Raw genomic sequence first — 26,289 nt, 5'->3', positions numbered from 1 at the left:
TCCTACTCCTGTCGTCGTCGGAGGATTGATTACCATTAGTTTAGCGAGGCAAGGTAAAAAATGTCCCAAATAGAGCTAGATAAAAAGCAGAAGAACAATGTACTTTCTGAACACAGCCATAGCCATCAGATGTCTGGTGTTTTTCATGGTCATCACTCACTCACTGGTGCGTTTGCCAAGGTCCCGACGGTTTGCGAAGGTCCCGTCAGTGTTATCTATATCTGCTTTACACAGCCGTCACGCCAACGTGACGTTTTACGTTTTACAGAACATGTCTTTATACTTCATATTTATTTATTTTTTTACCTTTATTTAACCAGGCAAGTCAGTTAAGAACAACTTCTTATTTTCAATGACGGCCTCGGAACAGTGGGTTAACTGCCTGTTCAGGGGCAGAACGGCAGATTTGTACCTTGTCAGCTCAGGGATTTGAACTTGCAACCTTCCAGTTACTAGTCCAACACTAACCACTAGGCTACCATGCCGCCCATATAGTTACAGCCTTACTCTAAAATTATGTTTTTTGTTTTCCCCCCTCAATCTACATATAAATAGATATCAATCTGTATAAAAAAACGGATATTACATTTACATGTGGCAAATGAAGGGGGTCGAGTGGTAAATGGCAGATATATGAGAGCAGAACTAATAAACGGGCTCTGCCCGATCACTAAAATGGCCACCCGATCATAACTACAGATCACTAAATGGCCGACTGCCAAAACTACAAGTCCCAGAAGCAAGGGGAACCCTCAGAAGGTGGAGCCGACCCACAGATAAAGGGTCAAGAAAAACCAGGAAGGGAGAGAGAGAGAGGGCTGGAAGGATCTATGAACAATAGAGGAAAAGACGATAGAGATTGGCTGGATTTACCATGTATGAGCTGGATTGTTTTGGATTTACCTTTTGGCGTTTGGACCTGGACCTACCGAGAACCCGATTCGTGTACCGAACCCTGCTATCCTTGACCTCGCCTACGGCCTGGGTGGACCAGGACGGAGAAACAAACACACAGGTACTGTCCTGTTCGAAAGAACTCTCATTCTGGGGTGATTTGGTGACAGTTTCTCACTTAATTTGTGACAAACCCTCCTAACCTTGAAGAGGTTTGCCACAGTACTCAGACCCTTTACACACCTGTATTTGGGGAGTTCCTCTCATTCTTCTCTTTAGATCCTCTGTCAGGTTGGATGGGGAGCGTCCCTGCACTGCTATTTTCAGGGCTCTCCAGAGATGTTCATCGGGTTGAAGTTCGAACGCTGTCCTGTTGGAAGGTGAACCGTCACCCCAGTCTGAGGTTCTGAGCGCTCTGGAGCAGGTTTTTATCAAGGATCTCTCTGTACTTTGCTCCGTTCATCTTTCCCTCGATCTTGACTAGTCTCCTAGTCCCTGCCGCATAAAAACATCCCCACAGCATGATGCTGCCACTACCATGCTTCACCGTAGGGATGGTGGAAAACATCCCCACAGCATGATGCTGCCACCACCATGCTTCACCGTAGGGATGGTGGAAAACATCCCCACAGCATGATGCTGCCACCACCATGCTTCACCGTAGGGATGGTGCCCGGTTTCCTCCAGACGTGACGCTTGGCATTCAAATCAAATCAAATCAAATGTATTTATATAGCCCTTCGTACATCAGCTGATATCTCAAAGTGCTGTACAGAAACCCACCCCAAACAGCAAGCAATGCAGGTGTAGAAGCACGGTGGCTAGGAAAAACTCCCTAGAAAGGCCAAAACCTAGGAAGAAACTTAGAGAGGAACCAGGCTATGTGGGGTGGCCAGTCCTCTTCTGGCTGTGCCGGGTGGAGATTATAACAAAACATGGTCAAGATGTTCAAATGTTCATAAATGACCAGCATGGTCGAATAATAATAATAAGGCAGAACAGTTGAAACTGGAGCAGCACCACAGTCAGGTGGACTGGGGACAGCAAGGAGTCATCATGTCAGGTATTCCTGGGGCATGGTCCTAGGGCTCAGGTCCTCCGAGAGAGAGAAAGAAAGAGAGAATTAGAGAGAGCATATGTGGGATGGCCAGTCCTCTTCTGGCTGTGCCGGGTGGAGATTATAACAGAACATGGCCAAGATGTTCAAATGTTCATAAATGACCAGCATGGTCGAATAATAATAAGGCAGAACAGTTGAAACTGGAGCAGCAGCACAGCCAGGTGGACTGGGGACAGCAAGGAGTCATCATGTCAGGTAGTCCTGGGGCATGGTCCTAGGGCTCAGGTCCTCCGAGAGAGAGAAAGAGAGAAGGAGAGAATTAGAGAACGCACACTTAGATTCACACAGGACACTGAATAGGACAGGAGAAGTACTCCAGATATAACAAACTGACCCTAGCCCCCCGACACATAAACTACTGCAGCATAAATACTGGAGGCTGAGACAGGAGGGGTCAGGAGACACTGTGGCCCACTCCGAGGACACCCCCGGACAAGGCCAAACAGGAAGGATATAACCCCACCCACTTTGCCAAAGCACAGCCCCCACACCACTAGAGGGATATCTTCAACCACCAACTTACCATCCTGAGACAAGGCTGAGTATAGCCCACAAAGACCTCCGCCACGGCACAACCCAAGGGGGGGGGGGGGGGGCGCCAACCCAGGCAGGATGACCACATCAGTGACTCAACCCACTCAGGTGACGCACCCCCTCCAGGGACAGCATGAGAGAGCCCCAGTAAAGCCAGTGACTCAGCCCCTGTAATAGGGTTAGAGGCAGAGAATCCCAGTGGAAAGAGGGGAACCGGCCAGGCAGAGACAGCAAGGGCGGTTCGTTGCTCCAGAGCCTTTCCGTTCACCCTCCCACTCCTGGGCCAGACTACACTCAATCATATGACCCACTGAAGAGATGAGTCTTCAGTAGAGACTTAAAGGTTGAGACAGAGTTTGCGTCTCTGACATGGGTAGGCAGACCGTTCCATTCAGGACAAAGAGTTCAATCTTGGTTTCATCAGACCATAAAATCTTGTTTCTCATGGTATGAGAGTCCAAGTGGGCTGTCATGTGCCTTTTACGGAGGAGTGTCTTCTGTCTGGGCACTCTACCATAAAGGACTGATTGGTGGAGGGCTGCAGAGATGGTTGTCTTTATGGAAGGTTCTCCCATCTCCACAGAGGAGCCTTGACAAAGTGACCATCGGGTTCTTGGTCACCTCTCTGACCAAGGCCCTTTTCCCCCCGATTTCTTAGTTTGGCCCGGTGGCCAGCTCTAGGAAGAGTCTTGGTGGTTCCAAACGTCTTCCGTTAAAACGTTTTCTATTTTCTTCCATGTTCTTGGGGACCTTCAATGCTGCAGACATGTTTTGGTACCCTTCCCCAGATCTGTGCCTTGACACAATCCTGTCTCGGAGCTCTACGGACAATTCCTTCGACCCCCCCCATGGCTTGGTTTTTGCTCTGACATGCACGGTCAACTGTGGGACATATAGACAGGTGTGTGTCTTTACAAATCATGTCCAATCAATTGAATTTTCCACAGGTGGATTCCAATCAAGTTGTAGAAACATCTCAAGGATGATCAATGGAAACAGGATGCACCTGAGCCCAATTTCGAGTCTCATAGCAAAGGGTCTGAATACTTGTAAATAAGGTATTTCAGTTTTTTATTTGTAATAAATAAATAAATAAAACTTTTCGCTTTTTCATTATGGGGTGTTGTGATGTCGTTATGGGGTATTGTGATGACGTTATGGGGTGTTGTGATGTCGTTATGGGGTGTTGTGATGACGTTATGGGGTGTTGTGATGTCGTTATGGGGTGTTATTTGTAGACTGATGAGCAAAAACAAATCATCGATTTTAGAATAAAGCTGTAACGTAACAACAGGTGGAAAAGGTCAAGGAGTCTGAACACTTTCCCAATGCACTGTGGTGCCTACAGTGTTTACCTACAGTGTTTACCTACAGTGTCTACCTACAGTGTATACATAGTGTTTATCTACAGTGTTTACCTACAGTGTTTACCTACAGTAGTTTCAGAAAACCAGCCAAGTTAATCGCTCCTTTTAGCTCAGGCACCTGGACAGAAGTTAAAAGACACTGTTTGAAGGATGACAACAACAACAGTGCTGGCGTTTGTCTTCTGTCACGAGAAGCTAATGATTTTTCTTACCTATTCCCTGGCAGTTGATAAATAATCCGAGTGGGACTATTTTGTATGATACGTTCCTGGACAGTTTTCCTCTCTGGTTCAATAGCAGCGCTAAGCTTCCTACAAAATGAAATGTCACAGAAGACCATCAAATCAAATCTAATGTATTTATAAAGCCCTTTGTACATCAGCTGATATCTCAAAGTGCTGTACAGGAACCCAGCCTAAAACCCACAAACAGCAAGCAATGCAGGTGTAGAAGCACGGTGGCTAGGAAAAACTCTCTAGCATTTTGTCATCCGTCCTAAAGGTCGTTGTTGTAGAAAACTGGTCCCTCGGCCAATTCAATTCCCCATCGTACAAAAAAAAACAATACAATGAGTAGAAGAAATGAAGACGAGATAGATATGCTAGATGGAGACAGAGAGTGAGACATGGAGAGAGAAGAGGAAGCAGACAGAGAGAGGAAACCCCTAGGGTTAACACTACCTCTTATCTGTTTGCCTGCAAACAGTGGTGCTGGATTGGCTCTGCCTGCCTCCTTGTGATGACACTGCGAGGGGTCAGAGATCGGGCTAGGGAAGCTCTGAAGACTCCATGGTGCTCATTACTACAGCTACTAACCTCTGAGGCCCCGAGGGCTCTCGTTCTGTCTGGCTGAGACACATTGGTGGAAACGTCTCGATATGCAGAGAGAGATGCTGGATGAAACGCTGGTTTGTGTACCTAGTGACTATATGAAAAGGGGCTTGAAAACGGAGGGTAGATTGAATCGTTGTCGTCTGAAAGTACTGAAGAGATAGAAGACAGTGTGGGAGTAGATGAAGAATCCACGTGTGTGCGTGTGTGTTATTTGTTCATTAAGATGTCTGTATATTGTGTAGTTTAAAAGGAGATGCATTACAATGCCCCTGTCTTGATAGAACACAACTTTGACAAAAGACTGCATTTTTTTTTTTTACATTTATGACTCCAAGCCAGACACACACACACACACACACACACACACACACACACACACACAGACAGACAGTACATAGTACACAATGGACAGTTTTCTAAACTCTTTTGTCACATCGATTCACTGTGGTAATTATTCTGAAACATTTCTTTCTCATGAATCAATCTTCTTTTGTTGTTATTTTGAGAAATCGTGTCTTTTGTCTGCTGGTCGGCTACAATCTGACAACAGAGAAGGTCACGGTCTAGTCGTGCTGATGGGACGTGGCGTGTGTGTGTGTGTGTGTGTGTGTGTGTGTGTGTGTGTGTGTGTGTGTGTGTGTGTGTGTGTGTGTGTGTGTGTGTGTGTGTGTCATGTGCTGATGGGATGTGTCATTGTGTGTGTGTCAAATGTGCTGATGGGATGTGTCATTGTGTGTGTGTGTGTGTGTGTCATGTGCTGATGGGATGTGTCATTGTGTGTGTGTCATGTGCTGATGGGATGTGTCATTGTGTGTGTGTGTGTGTGTGTGTGTCAAATATGCTGATGTGATGTCATATTGGTGTGTATTTGTGTATCAAAGGAGTCCAGTGACGAGAACAACATGACGTGTGTGTGTGTGTGTGCGCGCTGATGGTATCCACCGTTTTGTCTCCTTTTGATCGTCTGGAATAACATGCCCTATAATCCCCGCCTCACAGGCATTGGAAGAATGGTTCCAATTTTGTTTCAAGACCAACCTCTATGCTTACAGAAGGGCAGAAACAACCAAACTGGTTTGGTTAAAAGTAGATCATCTTGTCTGAAAAAGAAGATGAAGCTTTCTGTGACAATAGAAGAACCTAGAGAGAGAAAATAGACTGTCTGAGCTGTCACCTCCAGCTTCACTGTCAATATAATGCAGTACAGACAGTCTGGGCTGTCACCTCCAGCTTCACTGCCAATATAATGCAGTACAGATAGTCTGAGCTGTCACCTCCAGCTTCACTGCCAATATACTGCAGTACAGACAGACAATACAGACAGCAGTACAGACACAAGTAATTTTACATTACTCACTTTAGGCTACTTAACCAGTAAGGAGCCTCTGGGGTGTGGTATATGGCCAATATACCACAGCTAAGGCCTGTTCTTACGCACAACGCAACACAGAGTTCCTGGGTACAGCCCTTAGCCGTGGTATATCGGCCAGATATCACAAACCCCAGAGGTGCCTTATTGCTGTTATAAACTGGTTACCAATGTAATTTGAGCATGTTTTGTCATGCCCATGCTATACAGTCTGATATACCACGGCTGTCTTCATAATTTGACATAGAATATACAGTATGAGAGATGTGTGTATATATATATATATATATATATATACTTCTCATACTAGTTGTATTACTGCTTGTTCTGACTTTTATATTTGCCATTTGATTCTTGATTGATGTTGTACTGCATTGTTGAGGAGAGTTAGCAAGTAAGCGTTTCACTGTACCGTTTGCACGTGACCAATAAAGTTTGATTTGATTTGAACAGACTGTAGTATCGACACTGAAAGGGATTTATCTTCTCTCTATCATAAAGATCTGTTAACGTCTGTAAGATGTGTGCAGGCGTGACATGGCTGACACGTGACCTCCCTGTGTTACTATCCTACCAACAATGATCCATTTTTCTGGCCCATTGATCTACTCTACACTGCACTCTAGCATCTCTCTCTCTCTCTGAGAAGACATGTTAATCACCAGATGGAAGGAATGACCAACATGCAGAGATGGAGTTGAAGGAAGAGAGATGGAAGGGGGATGACGAGTGAGAAAACGGACACCATTCCCTCCGGCACCATCAACCCAGAACAAAACATTGTGTTTGTGTGCTGGCTCTAAATAATTAATGGGAAGCAATATTCAAACCTTGTCTGATTTTCAAGCAAATTAAATTCAGGACTGAGAATGGACCACTCAGGAACACTCGGCACGTCTTGGAAAGCCATTCTGGTGTGTCTTTGGCATTCAAATGTGTGTAACAAAACTCTGTCCCCGGGTTTGTTTTTCAGAATACCTTCTTTACATGGGCTTTGCTCCTTTCAATCCTGACAAACTCCCCATTCCCTGCTGGTGACAAGCATACCCATAACATGATGCTGCTACTTACAGGAAGCACAAGGGGAGGAGTGTTGGGGGAGAGCGAGAGGAGGGAGGGAAGGAATCTATTTGAATCCCCTCCACTATCTTCCCTTTCTTGACTTTGACTGATCAACGACTCAGCTTCAGTTATACTGAGATCTTTGACTGATCAACGACTCAGCTTGTTATACTGAGATCTTTGACTGATCAACGACTCAGCTTGTTATACTGAGATCTTTGACACTCTCTCTTTCTTTTTCCTCTCTTTCTTTTTCCTCTCTCTTTCTTTTTCCTCTCTCTCTCTCTCTCTCTCTCTCTCTCTTTCCTCTCTCGATTCCCTCTCTCCTCTCCCCTCTCTCCTCAATTCAATTCAAGGAGCTTTATTAGCAAATTACCAAAGTAAGTGAAATTATCCAACAAAAGTGAGAAGAAACAAAAACTTAGAAATTAACAGAAAACATTTCACTCACAAAGGTTTAAAAAAAATATATAAATTTTTAAGTGTTATATTATCAGCTATATAGTGTGTTTAAACAATGTGCAAATAGTTGTAGTGTGAATCGTCGGGAAAGATAAATATTGGTGGTATTTACAATGTTTGTGCTTCACTGGTCTCTCTCCCCTGCTCCCTATATCCCTCGGCCATCTGTTAACCGAGTCACAACACCCAGGTGTGGTCCATTTGGCTAATGATATCTTACTGTTTTTACCCATCATGTTAGGGCTGGGCGATTATGGCCCAAATATCATATATATTATATTTTTCACTTGTTTTTTTTAATAGTATATTTTCTGTTTTTTAAATAACGAAAGTTGTAAATATTCTTCATGAGTAGTTAGTTATAAGTCATTTCAATAGGCCTTTCTTCATTGTGATTTGTTTTATACTGTCCCTTTTCTAAAATGTCTACATTTACCACACTTTTGGTATCATTTCTGTCTGTCTGTCTGTCTGTCTGTCTGTCTGTCTGTCTGTCTGTCTGTCTGTCTGTCTGTCTGTCTGTCTGTCTGTCTGTCTGTCTGTCTGTCTGTCTGTCTGTCTGTCTGTCTGTCTGTCTGTCTGTCTGTCTGTCTGTCTGTCTGTCTGTCTGTCTGTCTGTCTGTCTGTCTGTCTGTCTGTCTGTCTGTCTGTCTGTCTGTCTGTCTGTCTGTCTGTCTGTCTGTCTGTCTGTCTGTCTGTCTGTCTGTCTGTCTGTCTGTCTGTCTGTCTGTCTGTCTGTCTGTCTGTCTGTCTGTCTGTCTGTCTGTCTGTCTGTCTGTCTGTCTGTCTGTCTGTCTGTCTGTCTGTCTGTCTGTCTGTCTGTCTGTCTGTCTGTCTGTCTGTCTGTCTGTCTGTCTGTCTGTCTGTCTGTCTGTCTGTCTGTCTGTCTGTCTGTCTGTCTGTCTGTCTGTCTGTCTGTCTGTCTGTCTGTCTGTCTGTCTGTCTGTCTGTCTGTCTGTCTGTCTGTCTGTCTGTCTGTCTGTCTGTCTGTCTGTCTGTCTGTCTGTCTGTCTGTCTGTCTGTCTGTCTGTCTGTCTGTCTGTCTGTCTGTCTGTCTGTCTGTCTGTCTGTCTGTCTGTCTGTCTGTCTGTCTGTCTGTCTGTCTGTCTGTCTGTCTGTCTGTCTGTCTGTCTGTCTGTCTGTCTGTCTGTCTGTCTCATCCTCCAGCCGTGCTACCAGGCATCAGTTACTGTGTGTCTGTCTGTCTGTCTGTCTGTCTGTCTGTCTGTCTGTCTGTCTGTCTGTCTGTCTGTCTGTCTGTCTCATCCTCCAGCCGTGCTACCAGGCATCAGTTACTGTGTGTCTGTCTGTCTGTCTGTCTGTCAGTCTCATCCTCCAGCCGTGCTACCAGGCATCAGTTACTGTGTGTCTGTCTGTCTGTCTGTCTGTCTGTCTGTCTGTCTGTCTGTCTGTCTCATCCTCCAGCCGTGCTACCAGGCATCAGTTACTGTGTGTCTGTCTGTCTGTCTGTCTGTCAGTCTCATCCTCCAGCCGTGCTACCAGGCATCAGTTACTGTGTGTCTGTCTGTCTGTCTGTCTGTCTGTCTGTCTGTCTGTCTGTCTGTGTCAGATTGACAGGACTGGTCCTGCCTCAGTCTCATCCTCCAGCCGTGCTACCAGGCATCAGTTACTGTGTGTGTATTCCAACTCACTTCCACTCCCTTTTTCCTGCACAGAGGAAACTCCGCTTGTGTTCTTCCCTCTAACTTCCCTGTCAGCTTCCTCCCCATCTGTGGAATATTAATGCCATGTTGTCTAGGGGCATAGTTAGAAGTTAGTCTGGGGACTGTACAAACAGAAAAGCTTTGAACTATCCTGTTGTCTAGTCTACATCATCTATTTCCAGTGTTTGCATCATGGACACAGTGCCAGTACTGGGTACTGGCTGTATGTCTGTGTGTGTAGCTAGCTGTATGACTGTGTGAGTAGCTAGCTATATGGCTGTGTGAGTAGCTAGCTGTATGGCTGTGTGTGTAGCTAGCTGTATGGCTGTGTGAGTAGCTAGCTGTATGGCTGTGTGAGTAGCTAGCTGTATGGCTGTGTGAGTAGCTAGCTGTATGGCTGTGTGAGTAGCTAGCTGTATGACTGTGTGTGTAGCTAGCTGTATGGCTGATTGAGTAGCTAGCTGTATGGCTGTGTGAGTATGGCTGCTGTGTGTGAGCGAGAGAGAGAGAAATAGTCTGGTACTGAGAACCACAGCAGGGAACTAGACCAGGGAGTGAATGTCGAGACCAGTGATTGAACAGCTGTGTAGACCAGCTGAGGAGGAGCAGCAGAGATAGTGAGCTCTCAGAGAGAGAGAGTACAACGTCGGTTGACAGGACTTTATTATAAAGTCAGCGCCGATATGTGGTTGTTACTATTTTCCAGGAAGTCTTCACAGGAACAAGAAGTCACACTGGGGTTACATGAAAGATGTGTCCTGTCTTGGCTGAGATTCATCTTTCAAGTTCTGATGCACTGTGTGAAAGGAAGAGGAGTTCAAAAAACACCTTGAATGTTCTCAATGTTGAAACGATCTTGCCAAGTAATTCTGCACTATCCATAATGGGGAAACTGTGGAGTCTGACCAATGACACTAGTTCTTCTGGTTTTTAGTGAGCGTCTGCTTTAACGTGTCCTCTGTGTCTCTTCAGGGTGTCGCGTGCGGCCTCGGTGCTGTTGTCTGATCCGTGCTTTCAGCTACACTCCATCCAGCACCTCCTGGGGGAAGGAGAGACCTCTCCGGCTGCAGCAGTGCTCCCCCAAACCCCCGCAGTACACCCAGGAGACCCTGCTGCAGCCCCCGCAGAACGGAAACACTTCTCCCTGCACGCCTGTGAGTACATCTCTCTGGCTGGCTGTCTGTTAGTCCGTCGGTCTGTCTGTTCCTTTGGTCCGTCCGCCCGTCAGCTGGCTGTCTGTTAGGTATTCGAAAGGAACTACCCTACACTGCTCAGAATTTTTATTTGAGATCTCCAATTTTTGTTAGGTTACAGCCTTTTTTCCCCCCCTCATCCATTTACACACAATACCCTATAATGACAAAGCAGAAAACTGAAATACCACATTTACATAAAGTATTCAGACCCTCAGTACTTTGTTGAAGCATCTTTGGCTGAATGGGGAGTTTCTCAGGTTGTATGTGGTACGTCGCTGCACAGCCATTTTCAGGACTCTCTAGAGATGTTTGATCGGGTTCAAGTCCAGGCTCTGGCTGGGCCTCTTCGAGGACATTCAGAGACTTTTCCTGAAGCCTCTCCTGCGTTTTCTTGGCTGTGTGCTTAGGGTCGCAGTCCTGTTGGAAGGTGAATCTTTGCCCCAGTCTGAGGTCCTGAGTGCTCTGGAGCAGGTTTTTGTTTGAATCTCTTTGTACTTTGCTCCTTTCATCTTTGCCTTGATCCTGTCTCCCATGAGAAGCAAGATTCTCTGGCCTGATGAAACCAAGGTTGAACACTTTGGCCTGAATGCCAAGTGTCACCTCAGTAGGAAACCTGGCACCATCCCTACGGTGAAGCATGGTAGTGGCAGCATCATGCTGTGGGGATGTTTTCCAGCAGCAGGGACTGGGAGATGAGGATCGAGGGAAAGATGAACGGAGCAATGTACAGAGATCCTTGATGAAAACCTGCTCCAGAGCGCTCAGGACGTCAGTACGGTTCACCTTCCAACAGGACTGCGACCCTAAGCACAAAGCCAAGACAACACAGGAGTGGAGGCCTCTCTCCCTCCAGAGGCCCCTCTCCCTCCAGAGGCCTCTCTCCCTCCAGAGGCCTCTCTCCCTCCAGAGGCCTCTCTCCCTCCAGAGGCCTCTCTCCCTCCAGAGGCCTCTCTCCCTCCAGAGATAAATCCCTAAACCCCTCAGCAGCATCCACATGTTGTTACTACACTAGAACATAGGGGTCCCGAGTGGCGCAGCGGTCTAAGGCACTGCATCTCGGTGCAAGAGGCGTCACTACAGACCCTGGTTCGAATCTAGGCTGTATCACATCCGGGAAGTGATTGGGTTCGAATCTAGGCTGTATCACATCCGGACGTGATTGGGAGTCCCATAGGGTACAATTGGCCCAGCGTCGTGCAGATTTGGCTTGGGGTATGCCGTCATTGTAAATAATAATTTGTTCTTAACTGACTTGCCTAGTTAAATAAAGGTAAAATATATATATATATATATTTTTTTTTTTTAACTTTTAAACTAATCACCAAGTTGCTAGTTGCTGTCAATCAGGACTCTTCTCATCCTGGTTTTATGATTTAAACTCAGAGAGCAGTACAGTGTACACCTCAGTCAGTAGACTATTCATCTCTTATGAAAATAAGCTCCTCTCAAACTCAGAGAGAGAGGTGAAATGAGAGGGACCCAGTACCCCCCAGGGTCTTTTCAGAGTTTATTAGAGCGAGCGGATTTTAGAGGGAGGAAGTGTGCTCCACTAGGCTAGCAAAGCCATCTGACGTAATTGGATGGCTCATTTGTGTACTAGGTTCTGAGTGAGAGGGAGGAGAAGAAGAGCGACGGAGAGGAGAGATAAGAGAGAGCAGAGAAGAGAACATGATAAATGAGGTCCCTCACAGAAGTGTCTTGTAATTCTGTGAGGTCCTGGCGGTAACAGCTTGGGCTCCGGTGTTTTGGAGGGTAACGGAGACGGCTCTCATCAGTACTGTGATGAGGTAGTGATTCTCTCGCTCCCCCCCCCCCCTTCCATCTTCATTATATCCTACCTCCATGGGGCAGGTGTTACATTAGCTGTATTAATCAGACCGTGTGTGAGTGCCCAATGGCACCCTATTCCAAATACATTACCTCAGGCTCTGGTCAAAAGTACTGCACTATATCGGCATTAGGGTGCTATTTGGGACTCAAACACAGTGTGTGGAGGATGTATATGTCCCATGCCACTCTGTTAGCTAGCAGCTGGTCAATGCCTGCCAATCTGAGGATTTTCAATTCAATTAAAGGCCTAGTGCAGTCAAAAACTCGCTTTTGCTGTGTTTTACTGTATATATGTATGTATATATATATATATATATATATACATATATATATATATATATATATATATATATATATATATATATATATATATATATATTTACACACTCTGTCGTTGGAATAATGCTGTGAAATTTTTTAAATTATGATGACAGTTTTAATGTAATATCTGCTTGAAAATACTGTTTTGGTGCGAAGGAGTTTTGGCCTGCCTTAGTTAATAGACCAATAAGAAAAGGTCCAACATTTCTTAATCTCCCCGCCCTTTCTAATGTGACTATCCCCGATGCTCCTCCCCCTTTATCCACTGCCCCTCTACAAAGTTTCTCCCTGCAGGCGGTCACTGAGTCCGAGATGCAACTCCTGAATCGTCTAATGGTTAAGACGATTTCCTATTTAAGGTTACTGCCCCTATCATCGCCAAGCCTATCTCTGACCTTTTTAACCTTTCTCTCCTCTTTGGGGAGGTTCCCATTGCTTGGAAGGCAGCCACGGTTTATCAAAAGTGTTGGAAAAACTTGTCAATAATCAACTGACTGGCTTTCTTGATGTCTATAGTATTCTCTGTGGTATACAATCTGGTTTTCCACAACCTTAAAGGTCAGTCAATCAATCAATCAAATGTATTTATAAAGCACTTCTTACATCAGCTGATGTCACAAAGTGCTGTACAGAAACCCAGCCTAAAACCCCAAACAGCAAGCAATGCAGATGTAGAAGCACAGTGGCTAGGACAAACTCCCTAGAAAAGCAGAAACCTGGAGAGGAACCAGGCTATGAGGGGTGGCCAGTCCTCTTCTGGCTGTGCCAGGTGGAGATTATAACAGAACATGGCCAAGATGTTCAAACATTCATAGAAGACCAGCATGGTCAAATAATAATCACAGTGTTTGTAGAGGGTGTAACAGGTCAGCACCTCAGGAGTAAATGTCCGTTGGCTTTAAATAGCCAATCATTCGAGACAACGGGTGCGGTAGAGAGAGAGTCAAAAACAGCAGGTCTGGGATAGGTAGCACGTCGGCGAACAGGTCAGGTTTCCATTCCACAGTCAGAACAGTTGAAACTGGAGCAGCAGCACAACCAGGTGGACTGGGGACAGCAAGGAGTCATCATGTCAGGTAGTCCTGAGGCATGGTCCTAGGGCTCAGGTCATCTGAGAAAAAAGAGAAAGAGATAGAGAGAATTAGAGGGAACATACTTAAATTCACACAGGACACCGGATAAGACAGGATAAATACTCCAGATATAACAGACTGACCCTAGACCCCCAAACAAACAGGACCAACCGGGCTGGATATAACCCCACCCACTTTGCTAAAGCACAGCCCCCACACCACTAGAAGGATATCTTCAACCACCAACTTACTACCCTGAGACAAGGCTGAGTGTAGCCCACGGCACGAACCCGAGGGGGGCTCAAAACCGGACAGGAAAATCGTGTCAGTGACTCAACCCACTCAAGTGACGCACCCCTCCTAGGGACAGGATGGAAGAGCACCTGTAAAGCCAGTGACTCAGCCCCTGTAATAGGGTTAGAGGCAGAGAATCCCAGTGGAGAGAGGGGAACCGGCCTTGGCAGAGACCGCAAGGGTGGTTTGTTGCTTCAGTGCCTTTCCGTTCACCTTCACACCCCTGGGCTAGCATTGGACTATTATGATCAAATATTTTGGTTCTAGTCAGGATTCTAGCAGTCGTATTTAGCATTAACTGAAGTTTATTTAGTGCTTCATCTGGGTATCCGGAAAGTAGAGCATTGCAGTAGTCTAACCTAGAAGTGACAAAAGCATGGATTAACTTTTCTGCATCCTTTTTGGACAAAAATATTCAGATTTTTGCAATGTTACGTAGATGGAAAAAAGCTGTCCTTGAAACAGTCTTTATATGTTCGTCAAAAGAGAGATCAGGGTCCAGAGTAACGCCCAAGGTCTTTCAGTTTAATTTGAGACGACTGCACAACCGTCAAGATTAATTGTCAGATCCAACAGAAGATATCTTTGTTTCTTGGGACCTACAATTAGCATCTCTGTTTTGTCTGAGTTTACAAGTGAAAAATGTGCCGCCATCCACTTCCTTATGTCTGAAACACAGGCTTCCAGGGAGGGCAATTTTGGGGCTTCACCATGTTTCATTGAAGCAAAGAGGTGAAAGTTACCATTATGTTTCCGAATGACATCACCAAGAGGTAAAATATACAGTGGGGCAAAAAAAGTATTTAGTCAGCCACCAATTGTGCAAGTTCTCCCACTTAAAAAGATGAGAGAGGCCTGTAATTTTCATCATAGGTACACTTCAACTATGACAGATAAAATGAGAAGGAAACATTTCAGAAAAATTTCAGAAAATCTAGAGTCGGCTTTCTATTCCGCAACAAAGCCTCCTTCACTCACCCCGCCAAACTTACGCTAGTAAAACTGACTATCCTACCGATCCTCGACTTCGGCCATGTCATCTACAAAATAGCTTCCAATACTCTACTCAGCAAACTGGATGCAGTTTATCACAGTGCCATCCGTTTTGTTACTAAAGCACCTTATACCACCCACCACTGCGACCTCGGCTGGCCCTCGCTACATATTCGTCGCCAGACCCACTGGCTCCAGGTCATCTACAAGTCCATGCTAGGTAAAGCTCCGCCTTATCTCAGTTCACTGGTCACGATGGCAACACCCACCCGTAGCACGTGCTCCAGCAGGTGTATCTCACTGATCATCCCTAAAGCCAACACCTCATTTGGCCGCCTTTCGTTCCAGTTCTCTGCTGCCTGTGACTGGAACAAATTGCAAGAATCGCTGAAGAGACTTTTATCTCCCTCACCAACTTCAAACATCTGCTATCTGAGCAGCTAACTGATCGCTGCAGCTGTACATAGTCTATCGGTAAATAGCCCACCCAATTTTACCTACCTCATCCCCATACTGTTTATATTTATTTACTTTTCTGCTCTTTTGCACACCAATATCTCTACCTGTACATGACCATCTGATCATTTATCACTCCAGTGTTAATCTGCAAAATTGTAATTATTCGCCTACCTCCTCATGCCTTTTGCACACAATGTATATAGACTCTCTTTGTTTTCTACTGTGTTATTGACTTGTTAATTGTTTACTCCATGTGTAACTCTGTGTTGTCTGTTCACACTGCTATGCTTTATCTTGGCCCAGGTCGCAGTTGTAAATGAGAACTTGTTCTCAACTAGCCTACCTGGTTAAATAAAGGTGTTCTCAACTGGCCTACCTGGTTAAATAAAGGTCTTCTCAACTAGCCTACCTGGTTAAATAAAGGTGTTCTCAACTAGCCTACCTGGTTAAATAAAGGTGAAATAATAAATAAATAATACATTCTTGTTCTGAAGCCATTTCAGCTTTGCTTTGGCTGTATGCTTGGAGTCATTGTCCTGTTGGAATACAAATCTTTGCCCCCAGTCTAAGGTCATTTGCACGCTGAAGCAAGTTTTCATTAAGGATTTGCCTGTATTTGGCTCCATTCGTTGTTCCCTTTATCCTTAGCAGTCTCCCAGTCCCTGCCGCTTAAAATGATCCCCATAGCATGATGCTGCCACCACCATGCTTCAGGGGAAAGGATGGTGTGAAATGGGGGGATAAGCTGTGCCTGGTTCAGGCCAAATAGTTACATTTTCTCACTCGATAGAGCACAGCATATTTTCTGCCTTATTCTCTGAATCTTTCACGCGCCTTTTTGCAAATTCACTCTGGTTGTGCTGTCGTGCCTTTTTTCTCAGCTGTCTGGCCACTCTCCCATGAAGCCCAGATCGATGAAGTGCTGTAGACTGTTGTCCTTCTGGGTAGGTTCTCCCATTTCAGCCAAGGAACTGTAGTTCTGTCAGTGGTCATTGGGTTCTTCCCTAACCTCCCTAACCAAGGTCCTTCTTGCCTAGTCGCTCAGTTTGGTTGGACGGCCAGCTCTAGGCAGAGTCTGGGTATTTCCAAATTATGGAGAACACTGTGCTCTTGGAAACTTTCAACACTCTAGAAATGGTTTCATATCCTTCCCCAGACATGCATAATCACAATTATATATTGTAGATCTTTGGGGCAGTTCCTCGGACAATAGCTTCTGCTCTGACATGCACTGTCAGCTATGGGACCTTATATAGACAGGTGTTTTTTTTATCTCTAAGTAATGTCCAAACTCCAGTCAAGTTGTATTGGCATCTTATGAAACTTGGATTCACCTGAGCTCAAGTTGGAGTGGCATAGCAAAAGGGGTCTGAATATTAATATGGAAGATATTTCTGTATTTCATTTTCAATAAATGTGTGAAAAATTGTCTGAAAACATGTTTTCACTTTGTCATTATGGAGTGTGAGAGTGAGAGTTTTTTCCCCCCATCTATAGAATACATTTTGAATTCAGGATGTAACATAACAAAATATGGATTAAGTCGAAGGGTATACTTTGAAGAATGTGGATCTCTGGTTCAGAGTGATTATTGCCCTACTCCCCAACCCTTCAGAAACCTGACAGTATATGTATATATACTTCCTCTGTGTCTTGCTATGTTCCACCTAAATGCACTGTGGCAAGGACATGGCCAAGGTCACAAGCAGAGAGGGGAGGAAGAGGGTTAGTGGCGGGAGGCATCGCCTCTGTCCCATCAGCTGCTGCTGCTAACATGGGTTATTTTCATCAGCACCCCCCACCTCCCCCTCTCTCCTTCATCCCCTTTCTCCCTCTGTCATTTGTTTATGAAAACAGTCCTTGTGGCTCTGCTTTCTCACTGGGGTTGGCTCTGGGCTATGCTCTCGGGTTGGGCTTGTCTCTGGGCTTGGTTCTAGGGGTTAAGGTTGGCTCTGGGTTTGGTTATAGGGGTTAAGGTTGGCTCTGGGCTTGGTTATAGGGGTTAAGGTTGGCTCTGGGCTTAGCTCTCGGTTGGGCTTGTCTCTGGGCTCTAGGGTTGGCTCTGGGCTTAGCTCTCGGTTGGGCTTGTCTCTGGGCTCTAGGGTTGGCTCTGGGCTTGGTTCTAGGGGTTAAGGTTGGCTCTGGGCTTGGTTCTAGGGGTTAAGGTTGGCTCTGGGCTTGGTTCTAGGGGTTAAGGTTGGCTCGGGGCTTGGTTCTAGGGGCTAAGGGTGGCTCGGGCTTGGTTCTAGGGGGTAAGGTTGGCTCGGGGCTTGGTTCTAGGGGTTAAGGTTGGCTCTGGGCTTGGTTCTAGGGGTTAAGGGTGGCTCGGGCTTGGTCCTAGGGGGTAAGGTTGGCTCGGGGCTTGGTTCTAGGGGTTAAGGTTGGCTCTGGGCTTGGTTCTAGGGGTTAAGGTTGGCTCTGGGCTTGGTTCTAGGGGTTAAGGTTGGCTCTGGGCTTGGTCCTAGGGGGTAAGGTTGGCTCTGGGCTTGGTTCTAGGGTTTAAGGTTGGCTCTGGGTGATGATGGTGGAACCACAAATTAATAATACACAGAGGAATTCTTCAAATCCTCAAGGTTGAATAAATATTGATTTTATGAATGATGATGATAATAGTAGAATTTCCCGAACAAAGACCATGTTTATTGTTCAGTCATGTGCTGAACTGAAGGACAGGTTCCTGCCTCTGTGAAGACAGTCGACCAGCCAGGCGGACAGTAATACATTATAGATGAGCGTCTCAGATGGTACGCAGCATTAAACACACAGCAGCCACTTGAAGAAAGAAGAGGAGAGGAGGCTGATGGCCATTTATCCACTTCAAACATGTTTGAAAATCTCTCTATCTCTCTCAATGGCCATGCTGCCAGTCAGTCCTCCTCCTGCCCCCCCCCCTGTCCTCCCTCCTCCTGCCCCTCCTGTCCTACTCCTGTTCCTCCTCCTCCTGTCCCTCCTCCTGTTCCTCCTCCTCCTGTTCCTCCTCCTCCTGTCCCTCCTCCTGTTCCTCCTCCTCCTGTTCCTCCTCCTCCTGTCCCTCCTCCTCCTGTCCCTCCTCCTCCTGTCCCTCCTACTCCTGTTCCTCCTCCTTCTGTCCCTCTTCCTGTCCCACCTCCTCCTGTCCCACCTCCTTCTGTTCCTCCTCCTGTTCCTCCTCCTGTTCCTCCTTCTGTTCCTCCTCTTGTCCCTCCTCCTGTTCCTCCTCCTCCTCCCCTTGTCCCTCCTCCTGTTCCTCCTCCTCCTGTCCCTCCTCCTCCTGTTCCCTCTCCTGTCCCTCCTGTTCCTCCTCCTGTCCCTCCTGTTCCTCCTCCTGTTCCTCCTCCTGTCCCTCCTGTCCCTCCTCCTGTTCCTCCTCCTGTCCCTCCTCCTGTTCCTGTCCCTCCTCCTGTTCCTGTCCCTCCTCCTGTCCCCCCTCCTGTTCCTGTCCCTCCTCCTGTCCCCCCTCCTGTCCATCCTGTCCCTCCTCCTCCTCCTGTCCCTCCTCCTCCTCCCCCTCCTCCTGTTCCTCCTCCTGTATCTCCTGCTCCTCCTCCTCCTGTCCCCCCTCCTGTTCCTCTTCCTGTTCCTCCCCCTCCTGTTCCTCCCCCTCCTGCTCCTCCTCCTCCTGTTCCTCCTCCTGCCCCTCCCCGTCCTCATGTTCCTCCTCGTCCTCATGTTCCTCCTCCTCCTCCTGTCCCTCCTCCTGTCCCTCCTCTTCCTCCTCCTCCTCTTCCTCCTCCTCCTCCTCCTGTCCCTCCTCCTGTCCCTCCTCCTCCTCCTGTTCCTCCTCCTCCTCCTGTTCCTACTCCTGTCCATCCCCCTCCTCCTGTTCCTCCCTGTCCCTCCTCCTGTTCCTCCTCCTGTTCCTCCTGTCCCTCCTCCTCCTCCTGTTCCTCCTCCTGTTCCTCCTTCTGTTCCTCCTCTTGCCCCTCCTTCTGTTCCTCCTCTTGCCCCTCCTCCTGTTCCTCCTCCTCCTCCCCTTGTCCCTCCTCCTGTTCCTCCTCCTCCTGTTCCTCCTCCTCCTGTTCCTCCTCCTCCTGTCCCTCCTCCTCCTGTTCCCTCTCCTGTCCCTCCTGTTCCTCCTCCTGTCCCCCCTGTTCCTCCTCCTGTCCCTCCTGTTCCTCCTCTTGTTCCTCCTCCTGTTCCTCCTCCTGTCCCTCCTGTCCCTCCTCCTGTTCCTCCTCCTGTTCCTCCTCCTGTCCCTCCTCCTGTTCCTGTCCCTCCTCCTGCTCCGGTCCCTCCTCCTGTCCCCCCTCCTGTTCCTGTCCCTCCTCCTGTTCCTCCTCCTCCTCCTGTTCCTCCTCCTCCTCCTGTTCCTACTCCTGTCCATCCCCCTCCTCCTGTTCCTCCCTGTCCCTCCTCCTGTTCCTCCTCCTGTTCCTCCTGTCCCTCCTCCTCCTCCTGTTCCTCCTCCTGTTCCTATTCCTCCCCCTCCTGTTCCTATTCCTCCTCCTCCTGTTCCTATTCTTCCTCCTCCTGTCCCCCCTCCTCCTCCTGCCCCCCTCCTCTCCCCCCTCCTGTCCCCCCTCCTCTCCCCCCTCCTGTCCCTACTCCTCCTGTTCCTCCTCCTATCCCCCCTCCTCCTGTTCCGCCTCCTGTTCCTCCTGTCCCTCCTCCTCCTGTCCCTCCTCCTCCTTCCTCCTCCTCCTCCTGTCCCTCCTCCGCCTGTCCCTCCTCCTCCTGTCTCTCCTCCTATTCCTATTCCTCCTCCTCCTGTCCCACCTCCTGTCCCTCCTGTCCCTCCTCCTCCTGTCCCTCCTCCTCTTCCTGTTCCTCCTCCTGCCCCCCCCTCCTGTTCCTCCTCCTGCCCCCCCCTCCTGTTCCTCCTCCTGCCCCCCCTCCCCCTCCTGGTACTCCTCCTGCCCCCCCTCCCCCTCCTGTTACTCCTCCTGCCCCCCGCCTCCTGTTCCTCCTCCTGCCCTCCCCCTCCTTTTCCTCCTCCCCGCCCCTTGCTGTTCCTCCTCCTGCCCCCCGCCTCCTGTTCCCCCTCCTGTCCCCCCCCTCCTGTTCCTCCTTCTCAAATAAAATAAAATGTTATTTGTCACATACACATGGTTAGAAGATGTTAATGCGAGTGTAGCGAAATGCTTGTGTTCCGACAGTACAGTAATATCTAATAATAATAATCTAGTAATCTAACAAATTCACAAGGACGACCTTAAACACATAAATCTAAAGGGATGGAATAAGAATATGTACATATAAATATATGGATGAGCGATGGCCGTGCGGCATAGGCAAGATGCAGTAGATGGTATAGAGTACAGTGTATACATATGAGATGAGTAATGTAGGGTATGTAGACATTATATAAAGTGGCGTCATTTAAAGTGACTAGTGATGCCTTTTATTAAATCCATTTAGTACATTTATTAAAGTGCAGCCTAACAGTCTGATGGCCTTGAGAGTAGCTGTTTTTCAGTCCTCCTGCTCCTGTCCCTCCTCTTTTTCCTGTCCCTCCTCCTCTGTACCTCCATCTAACTGTAAGCTGTGTTGTTTCCCAACTGTACCTCCATCTAACTGTAAGCTGTGTTGTTTCCCAACTGTACCTCCATCTAACTGTAAGCTGTGTTGTTTCCCAACTGTACCTACAACTAACTGTAAGCTGTATTGTTTCCTAACTGGAAGCTGTATTGTTTCCTAACTGGAAGCTGTATTGTTTCCTAACTGGAAGCTGTATTGTTTCCTAACTGGAAGCTGTATTGTTTCCTAACTGGACGCTGTATTGTTTCCTAACTGGAAGCTGTATTGTTTCCTAACTGGAAGCTGTATTGTTTCCTAACTGGAAGCTGTATTGTTTCCTAACTGGAAGCTGTATTGTTTCCTAACTGGAAGCTGTATTGTTTCCTAACTGGAAGCTGTATTGTTTCCTAACTGTAAGCTGTATTGTTTCCTAACTGGAATCTGTATTGTTTCCTAACTGGACGCTGTATTGTTTCCTAACTGGAAGCTGTATTGTTTCCTAACTGGAAGCTGTATTGTTTCCTAACTGGAAGCTGTATTGTTTCCTAACTGGAAGCTGTATTGTTTCCTAACTGGAAGCTGTATTGTTTCCTAACTGGAAGCTGTATTGTTTCCTAACTGGAAGCTGTATTGTTTCCTAACTGGAAGCTGTATTGTTTCCTAACTGGAAGCTGTATTGTTTCCTAACTGGAAGCTGTATTGTTTCCTAACTGGAATCTGTATTGTTTCCTAACTGGACGCTGTATTGTTTCCTAACTGGACGCTGTATTGTTTCCTAACTGGAATCTGTATTGTTTCCTAACTGGAATCTGTATTGTTTCCTAACTGGAATCTGTATTGTTTCCTAACTGGAATCTGTATTGTTTCCTAACTGGAAGCTGTATTGTTTCCTAACTGGAAGCTGTATTGTTTCCTAACTGGAAGCTGTATTGTTTCCTAACTGGAAGCTGTATTGTTTCCTAACTGGAAGCGGTATTGTTTCCTAACTGGAAGCTGTATTGTTTCCTAACTGGAAGCTGTATTGTTTCCTAACTGGAAGCTGTATTGTTTCCTAACTGGAAGCTGTATTGTTTCCTAACTGGAAGCTGTATTGTTTCCTAACTGGAAGCTGTATTGTTTCCTAACTGGAAGCTGTATTGTTTCCTAACTGGAAGCTGTATTGTTTCCTAACTGGAAGCTGTGTCGTTTCCTAACTGTAAGCTGTATTGTTTCCTAACTGGAAGCTGTGCCGTTTCCTAACTGGAAGCTGTGCCGTTTCCTAACTGGAAGCTGTGCCGTTTCCTAACTGGAAGCTGTGTCGTTTCCTAACTGGAAGCTGTGTCGTTTCCTAACTGGAAGCTGTGTCGTTTCCTAACTGGAAGCTGTGTCGTTCCCATGCAGATACAGACTACATCCACGAGGAGGAAGAGCAGAAGGTGGAACAGATGTTAGCCTTCCTGACTATAGAGTCAAAGCAGGCCGCCGCCAGTACAGCAGTGAGTATATTATACTACACTATACTACACTATACTACACTCTAGTACCTTCCTGACTATAGAGTCAAAGCAGGCCACCGCCAGTACAGCAGTGAGTATATTATACTACACTATACCACACTATACTACAATATACTACACTATACTTCACCATACTACAATATACTACACTATATTATACTACAATATACTATACTACAATATACTATACAATACAATACACTATACTACAATATACTACACTATACCACACGCTAGAACCTTCCTGACTATAGAGTCAAAGCAGGCCACCGCCAGTACAGCACTGAGTATATAATACTACACTATACTACAATATACTATACTGCACCATACTACAATATACTACACCATACTGCACTATACTACAATATACTACACTACACTATACTACACTGTACTACGCTATACTGCACTATACTACACTCTAGTACCTTCCTGACTATAGAGTCAAAGCAGGCCGCCAGTACAGCAGTGAGTATATTATACTATACTATACTACACTATACTACACTCTAGTACCTTCCTGACTATAGAGTCAAAGCAGGCCACCGCCAGTACATCACTGAGTATATAATACTACACCATACCACACTATACTACAATATACTATACCACACTATACTACAATATACTACACCATACTGCACTATACTACAATATACTACACTATACTACACTGTGCTACGCTATACTACACTATACTACACTCTAGTACCTTTGTGACTATAGAGTCAAAGCAGGTCACAGCCAGTACAGCAGTACGTATATTATACTATACTACACTACAATATACAACACTATACTACATTATACTACACTCTAGTACCTTCGTGACTATAGAGTCAAAGCAGGTCGCAGCCAGTACAGCGGTGAGTATATTATACTATACTATACGACACTGTACTACAATATACAACACTATACTACAATATACTACACTATACTACAATATACTACACTATACTACAATATACTACACCATACTACAATATACTATACTACACTATACCCCACTACACTTTACTATACTCTCGCTCACTACACACCTCTCTGTCTCTCTCTGTCTCTCTCTCTCTCTGTCTCTCTCTCTCTCTGTCTCTCTCTCTCTCTGTCTCTCTCTCTGTCTCGCTCTCTCTCTCTGTCTTGCTCTCTCTCTGTCTCTCTCTCTCTCTGTCTCTCTCTCTCTCTGTCTCGCTCTCTCTCTGTCTCGCTCTCTTTCTCTCTGTCTCTGACTGTCATTTCAATTCAATTCAAGGGCTTTATTGGCATGGGAAACATGTGTTAACATTGCCAAAGCAAGTGAGGTAGACAACATACAAAGTGAATATATAAAGTGAAAAACAACAAAAATGAACAGTAAACATTACACATACAGAGGTTTCAAAACAGTAAAGACATTACAAATGTCATATTATATATAAATATATACAGTGTTTTAACAATGTACAAATAGTTAAAGGACACAAGATAAAATAAATAAGCATAAATATGGGTTGTATTTACAATGGTGTGTGTTCTTCACTGGTTGCCCTTTTCTCGTGGCAACAGGTTACAAATATTGCTGCTGTGATGGCACACTGTGGAATTTCACCCAGTAGATATGGGAGTTTATCAAAATTGGATTTGTTTTCGAATTCTTTGTGGATCTGTGTAATCTGAGGGAAATATGTCTCTCTAATATGGTCATACATTGGGCAGGAGGTTAGGAAGTGCAGCTCAGTTTCCACCTCATTTTGTGGGCAGTGTGCACATAGCCTGTCTTCTCATGAGAGCCATGTCTGCCTACGGCGGCCTTTCTCAATAGCAAGGCTATGCTCACTGAGTCTGTACATAGTCAAAGCTTTCCTTAATTTTGGGTCAGTCACAGTGGTCAGGTATTCTGCCGCTGTGTACTCTCTGTTTAGGGCCAAATAGCATTCTAGTTTGCTCTGTTTTTTTGTTAATTCTTTCCAATGTGTCAAGTAATTATCTTTTTGTTTTCTCATGATTTGGTTGGGTCTAATTGTGCTGTTGTCCTGGGGCTCTGCGGGGTCTGTTTGTGTTTGTGAACAGAGCCCCAGGACAAGCTTGCTTAGGGGACTCTTCTCCAGTCTCTGTCTCGCTCTCTCTCTGTCTCGCTCTCTTTCTCTGACTGTCTCTGTCTCGCTCTCTTTCTCTCTGTCTCTCTCTCTCTCTGTATCTCTCTCTCTCTGTCTCTCTCTCTCTCTGTCTCTCTCTGTCTCGCTCTCTCTCTCTCTGTCTCGCTCTCTCTCTCTCTCTGTCTCGCTCTCTCTCTCTCTCTGTCTCGCTCTCTCTCTGTCTCTGTCTCGCTCTCTCTCTCTCTCTGTCTCGCTCTCTCTCTCTCTCTGTCTCGCTCTCTCTTTCTCGCTGTCTCGCTCTCTCTCTCTGTCTCTCTCTGTCTCGCTCTCTTTCTCTCTGTCTCTCTATCTCTCTCTACTGTGGTCTCGCTGTAATGGAATTGGTGTGGATTCCTCTTCTCTTGCCCTTTTGGTCTGTCCTCATCCTCCTCTCCGGAGTTACCATTGAGGACAACTCAGCCAGAGTGCTGCAGCATTAGTCAGGAGGAAACAGTAAACATTCCCCTTCTCTTTTTCAACCTCTCCTCTTCAGTGGGGAAATATGACACTCTATGCTTTTCCCTAATGCAGACCAGATTCTGAGACTGACAGATGGAGGGAGGTCTTCAGTTCTCAGTTTGAAGTTGAAGGTTATATGCGGTAAATGTTCCTTATACATTTAATGATAATTTATACAGTTGATTAATTTCCATCCATTGTTAATTTTCCATTATTTTAATGTATTTTTTTTATTTAACGAGGCAAATCAGTTAAGAACAAATTCTTATTTTTTTTTTTTACCTTGTCAGCTCGGGGATTCGATCCAGCAACCTTTCGGGTTACTGGTCCAACGCGCTAAACACTAGGCTACCCTGCCGCCCCAAGATGATAAAGTGGTGCCAAGCTCTGATAAAGGATACCATGGAAGTGCAGTTCTATTGTCCCTTTGGGTGAATGGAATGGTCTTCATTGAAAACAATCTAAATGAAGTGGCTGCATCTTTGAAAAGCTTCTAGTGTGATTCCCCCCCCCCCCCCCCCCCCCCCCCCACCACCACCACCTTAAAACCTTTTTCTGCAGGTAGACGGAGACCGCTTTGTCTGTCTGTGACCACTGACTCGAAAGTCGAATGTTCTTCATAGCTATGTTTGAAGTCCAAAGTCATGTGCACTTAACGTACAGTTCACTCGGTTCATTTATGATGTGAAGTGGCACTGAGGTCTGATGAAGGACTCTGTAGGAGCTCTAGAACTTGTATTGTTTTGTCTGAAAGGACGGAGATCTTTAATCTCTGTGTTCATTGAAAGCAACAGTGGCCTGCACACTGTCTACTACTGTGTGTAGGGTCTGAAAGCCAACGGGCCAAAGGCAGAGGGGAAAAGATTGGACGTCGTTAAGGACAAACCGAACTGAAATTAAATTGATGTTGTCAGTCCCACTTTAGTCCTGATGAGGAGAGAAATTGAAACTGTGATTAGCTTTGTGTTTGTCGCATCACATTTGACACTGCCAATCAGATAAAGCGATTCATTAATTTCAGTTGATACATCGTGGCATTGAATATGAGATTAGTGTTTTCACATTTGACTCGTCTAATCAAATTGAACTCGAGTGACGCATTCGTTTTAATTAATCAATCGTAGGACTGTTTACTCTTGAATTTGCAGAGAGTCAATCACACAACACTATTAAAGAATAGGTTTAGATTACAGCCGGAGTCGGACCTCGGGACCCAGAACCTCAACACTCTGGCACAAGGGACTATGACCTAAGCGATTTAACCTTTACTTTCTCTCGGAAGGTTATTTGTCAGCCTTGTGATGTCCCTA

General features: G+C 46.1%; 1 protein-coding gene across 3 annotated transcripts in view; it reads left to right on the top strand.

Moving 5' to 3' along the window:
- The window catches only part of LOC110529055 (E3 ubiquitin-protein ligase RNF123), a 262,366-nt gene that overhangs the window by 205,424 nt on the left and 30,653 nt on the right, over nt 1-26,289 (top strand). For all 3 annotated transcript variants that reach the window (XM_036984248.1, XM_036984250.1, XM_036984249.1), the window contains exons 35-36: nt 10,278-10,459; nt 22,288-22,382. In XM_036984248.1, coding sequence (XP_036840143.1) covers nt 10,278-10,459; nt 22,288-22,382 — 277 coding nt within the window. The remainder of the gene's footprint in view (nt 1-10,277; nt 10,460-22,287; nt 22,383-26,289) is intronic.

The sequence above is a fragment of the Oncorhynchus mykiss genome, chromosome 7 (genome assembly GCF_013265735.2).
Source record: "Oncorhynchus mykiss isolate Arlee chromosome 7, USDA_OmykA_1.1, whole genome shotgun sequence".
In the NCBI taxonomy this organism is placed as follows: Eukaryota; Metazoa; Chordata; class Actinopteri; order Salmoniformes; family Salmonidae; genus Oncorhynchus; species Oncorhynchus mykiss.
This window is presented reverse-complemented; position numbering and strand designations above follow the sequence as displayed.